General features: G+C 41.2%; 1 protein-coding gene across 6 annotated transcripts in view; it reads right to left on the bottom strand.

Annotated features, from left to right (window-relative positions):
* The window catches only part of Zup1 (zinc finger containing ubiquitin peptidase 1), a 33,856-nt gene extending 30,486 nt beyond the window's left edge, over positions 1-3,370 (bottom strand). Inside the window, exons 1-3 of one of the 6 annotated variants that reach the window (XM_008852181.3) lie at positions 3,296-3,370; positions 3,049-3,135; positions 839-1,405 (exon numbers count right to left, since the gene is read on the bottom strand). In XM_008852181.3, coding sequence (XP_008850403.1) covers positions 839-1,391 — 553 coding nt within the window. In that variant the 5' untranslated portion in view covers positions 1,392-1,405; positions 3,049-3,135; positions 3,296-3,370. The other 5 variants (XM_029555594.1, XM_029555595.1, XM_029555597.1 and 2 more) reach the window with 5 other exon arrangements.
* Positions 3,371-4,769: the final 1,399 nt, after the last annotated feature.

Here is a 4,769-nt window from a genome sequence, read left to right as displayed (position 1 = left end):
GTTTTTAGATATGACCCCAAACTAAGATTCACAAAGAAGAAATTAAGTTGTGCTTCATTAAAATTAAAAACTATTTTGTGAAAGACCGTTAAAATAAAAATACAAGCCATACACATATGCTGGGAGAAAATATTTGCAAAATACTTATCTGATAAAAAGAACTGTATCCAAAATATACAAAGGCTTCATAAAGTTTAACAGTAAGAAAAAGACATAAGAGCCAAAAACTATGTATATCAACAAATGAACCTCAAACCACATGCAGCAAAACCTGACAGAGCTGAAAGGAAAAATGCTCAAATGTACATATATAAATAGGGATTTCAACAATCTTTTCTCAAAAACTGGTAGAAATAAGCACGGAAACAGATGTGAACGTAAGCAGGAACTAAGTGACATTAGAATACTACTCAACAAGACAGAATACTTTTTTTAAGCATCTATGAAACAGGCACCAAAATAAGACCATGTCTTAAGCTATAAATATAAAGTATGTTTCAACAATTTCAAAAGACTTGAAATCAGTGTATTCCACAATCATGACCAAGTCAAACTAGAATCCATTAACACAGAGTCTAGGGCAGTCCAGATGTCATTGGGCTGGTGGAAGTAAAAATGGAACAGAAAGTTTCCAAAATTACTGTCACTGTAATTGAAGCATTTTATATCTGCATCAAAATTCTTTTTCACAATTTCATGTTTATATTGAAATGATAGCAAATGAACAATGTTAGGGACATAAAGTAGAGTTAAAACACAGTTGTAACATAAAAACCAATGTTTAGAACACCATGTATTAAACTGAGACTAAATAATGTAAAGAAAAGGAACTCTTTACCTCCTAATGGAGTATCTAAGAGACTGGCATGCTTGGTTCTCACATGAGCTTCCATATCTTGACTACAGTCCTCTATTTTCCCACAGAATGGACATTCAGGAGGACTGTACGTTGTTGCATAAATTGATCCTTTGACCTCGGACAATCCAGACTGCTTTTCCCTACTTCTCAGGAATTTTCTAGGTTCAGTTAAGTTCTCTGAGTAAAAAGCTTCATGTTTTAAATTAGCATCTTCAGGCAGGCTTTGAGTTGACTTTTTTGGATTAGATGCACAGGCCGAATGGATACTTGAACTGACTTCAACCGGGCTCTGTGGGGTGTTGCTCCTGCTCTCTGAATTTCCATACTGTACAGTATCTACCCTCTCAAAGTTCCTTTCTGGTGCGTTCTGCTCAAAGTGAGCTGTTTCAATATGAAAACACATTTCATCATAATTTATGCCTGACAACTTGCAAAATGGACATATAACTTCATTTTCCGTGTGAACAATCAGGTGAGCCTTCATATCTGGTTCTGAGGTTACTGTTTCACCACATATATCACAGGAAAGCATGGTGGGACAGGTACCTAGAAATGACCAGAAAACTATGTAAGTTTGAAAGTAGAGGATGAAAAAAAGCATAGCTCATAAAGTGGTTTGGGACAATTCTTTGGTATTTAGAGCTATATAAACTTCGACAAAGAAAATTCCAATTTACTTACTGTTCCTCAAATATACAAACTTATTTGTAAATCTCAACCAAAATCTTGTTACAGGCTGAATATCCCTGATCTGAAAATCCAAACTCCAAATGCTCCAAAATCCAAAACTTTTGAGCTCTGACATCATGTCACAAGTGGGTCTACACCTGACTTCATATGTCAAATGGCAGTCAAACAAAAATATATGTCATATATGACACATGAATTCTATATTTAGATTTGAGTTCTATTTCCAAAATACTTTACCATGGATACCCAAAAACTTCAAAATCCTAACATATCCAAAATCTAAAACATTTCTGTTCCTAAGCATTTTAAAGGATATTCAACTTGTGCCTGAATTTCAAGTTTGTAGTTTATCAAAGGTTAATAATAGTGGAAAATAGTTTTAAGAAGAAAGTATTTCAAAAGTGTGTTTGATCCAAGGGACAGAAAAATTATATTTACTAAGTTATCCAAGTAGGATAAGATAAAATAGAAGTCTACTATACATCAACCAATTTACCTGAACATAATATTTTAAGAAAAAAATTTATTTTTATTTTATGTGTATGAGTGTTTTGCCTGCATGAGTGTAAGTGCAACCTTGTTGTACCATGTCTTTTGAAGGCCAGAAGAGGGGGTGGGATCCCCCGGAACTGGAGTTTAAGTGGGTTGTTAGATCCTCTACAAGAGCAGCCAATCCCCTTAACCACTAAGCAATCCCTTCAGCCCATTTTAAGGAAAATTATATGAGAAGTGTGAACACACCTTACGGACATAAGCTTTATATATGTCAAACTATTACTGCCGTCATTCTACACACATGGAAATCCTGAATCAGACAGGTCAACATGGCCAGAAAATTAGAAAATGGTGGACGCCAAAGTGGTACCGAGTCACGCTCCACATACTGTAGCACCCAAGGATAAAAGCAGAGGGTACTGTAGCAAACAACACTTACTCCTGGAGTCCAGGAAACTGGGTTATAGACTCTGGTTTGGTCATCTTAGCTGAGAGCTTATCCGTCTGAAATTCAGTCCATCAAACGAGTTAAACTAGATAAGCCGTGGATCAGCCACTGGGGTTTTAGTTTTGATGGGCTAATGAAGTACTACTTATACAAAGGGGTGTTAATAAAAAATTAAGTGATTACGTCGCCCCCTTTCTTCTAGACACTACTGTTCATCCGTCAAGTATTTAAGAACAAAAGAAATGTCAAGTGTGTGGCGCATGCCTTTAATCCCAGCACTCGGGGGTCAGAGGCAGGCGGGTCTCTAGGAGTTCGAGACCAACGTGGTTCTACATAGCAAGCTCCAGGCCAGCTGGGTATTTAAATTTAAATGAGGACAATTATTCCCTTCGTTGACATAGATTCAGGTTTGCAGCCTCTCCGCATTATTTTTTCGTTTCTCTCAGACAAGTGAAAATATGTTTATAATTTTAGTAGGAAATTCTCTTGACACCGTTTCTTTTCTCCTAAGGGCTGGGATCAGGTAGAGAAAGGAGACACTTGGGGGCGGACTCACAGGTGAGATACACGAAGGCCGATGAAGGGCCGGCCTGGGAACGTGGTGGTGAGTGCGGTGGGGTCCGAATCCGACGAAGTTCGGCGCCTACGGACCGAGAGAGAGCAGCAGAGTAGCCCCAAGTCCCCGCAGGCTGGGGACTCGGCTGCGCCGGACCTGCTCCCACCCGACAGCCAGCTGCCCCCCTCCCCCCAGCTCCCGCCCCCCAGCCTCCCGCCAGGCACCGGGCCACAGCCTCCCTGCGAACCAAAGGAGAACCGCGACTCCAGGAACCCTGCTCAGGACCGTTTTTCAAAAATGCACTTCCTCCATTGCCCGGAAGGGAAGGGGTCCCAGCATGCCCCGCGCCATGCAGGTCTGGGAGGTAGTGCCTTCTGGGAGTCGTAGTTATTTTTCACCTTCTTCCCGGGAGCTGTTTTTTTTTTTTTTTTTTTTTTTTTTTTTTTCCCATCCTCCTGTCAAAGTTTCCATACCACACATACTAGAAGAGAGAAACTAAGCTGAGATTCCTAAAACGCCACCTGAGTAAATCCATGGGGGGATTCCACAGTAAACACGTGTCTCTACGCATTGTCCGGGGCCTGGCTGAGTAGCATTAATTTTAATTTTTTATGTGTATGAGTGTATTGACTCATGCACATGAGTCAATGTATATATGTAAGTGCACTCATGTCGTGCAATGCCCACGGAGGTCAGACGAGGACCTTGGACCCCGTGAAACTGGAGTTTTGTTAGCTGGTTCTCTGCAAGAGCAGCCAGTACTCTTAATTGCTGAGCCATCTCTCCAGCCCCTAATAAAAGGTTTTTAATATTACAAAGTGTCAGGCTTTAAATTATGTTCTGCCAAAGGAAGTTAATTAAGGAGGCTGCTTCCTCAAGGTTTCAAAATAGTTTTCCCTTATAGTTGTCGCTCTGTGATTATCCCACAAATATTTAGAGTGCCAATCAGAAGCATTCCCTTTAGAAATGGAGGTACCCTCGAAATTAAAATACACAAAATACAGTACATTCTGACGACACACAGAAAAGTAAATAAACCAAACTTGACAAATGTTATAAAAAAAATAAAAATGAGTTATAGAGATACCAATATCAGAAAAACTCATATGTTAGGGTTCCAAACAGCAGCAGTTTCCCCCCTCCCCAACAGGGACCTCACCTTGACCTTTGAAGTCCAGGGAAACAAACTCTGCTGAGAAGCAGCCTGCCTTTCCTCTGACCTCCAAAGATAAGATAAGCAGATTCTACCTGATAACCAGAGATTTTAGAAGATGTTTTTCTCTCATCTTAAGAGGGAAAAAGTAAACACTTCCACACCCTAATCCTACCTGCTTCCCCCTCCCTGATTTCTCCCCCAAACAACCCCCCCTTCCCCACCCCAAAGGCCCCATATGTAAAGTCCCAGCTCACAACCCCTGAGCTGACATCTTTCCCTTCCCGAGGGAAAGGTGCCCCATGCGAAATAAATCTGTGACCCACTGAGGATTCCATCTGAGCCTCCATGCCTCATCCATCCGCTCGTGCCTCCTCCATCTGCGCCGCTCACTCCCGCCCATTCTCTACCTATCAGTAGTCATACCAACTTACCTTCCCTGCTTTCCCTTCCCTTCCTTTCCCTTCCCTGACATCTTTCCCTGACATCTTTCCCTTCCCCGAGGGAAAGGTGCCCCGTGCGAAATAAATCTGTATCCCGCTGAGAATTCCACCTGTGCCTCAGTGCC

Source organism: Nannospalax galili, unplaced genomic scaffold (assembly GCF_000622305.1).
Source record: "Nannospalax galili isolate Female #2095 unplaced genomic scaffold, S.galili_v1.0 scaffold546, whole genome shotgun sequence".
Lineage (NCBI taxonomy): Eukaryota > Metazoa > Chordata > Mammalia > Rodentia > Spalacidae > Nannospalax > Nannospalax galili.
This window is presented reverse-complemented; position numbering and strand designations above follow the sequence as displayed.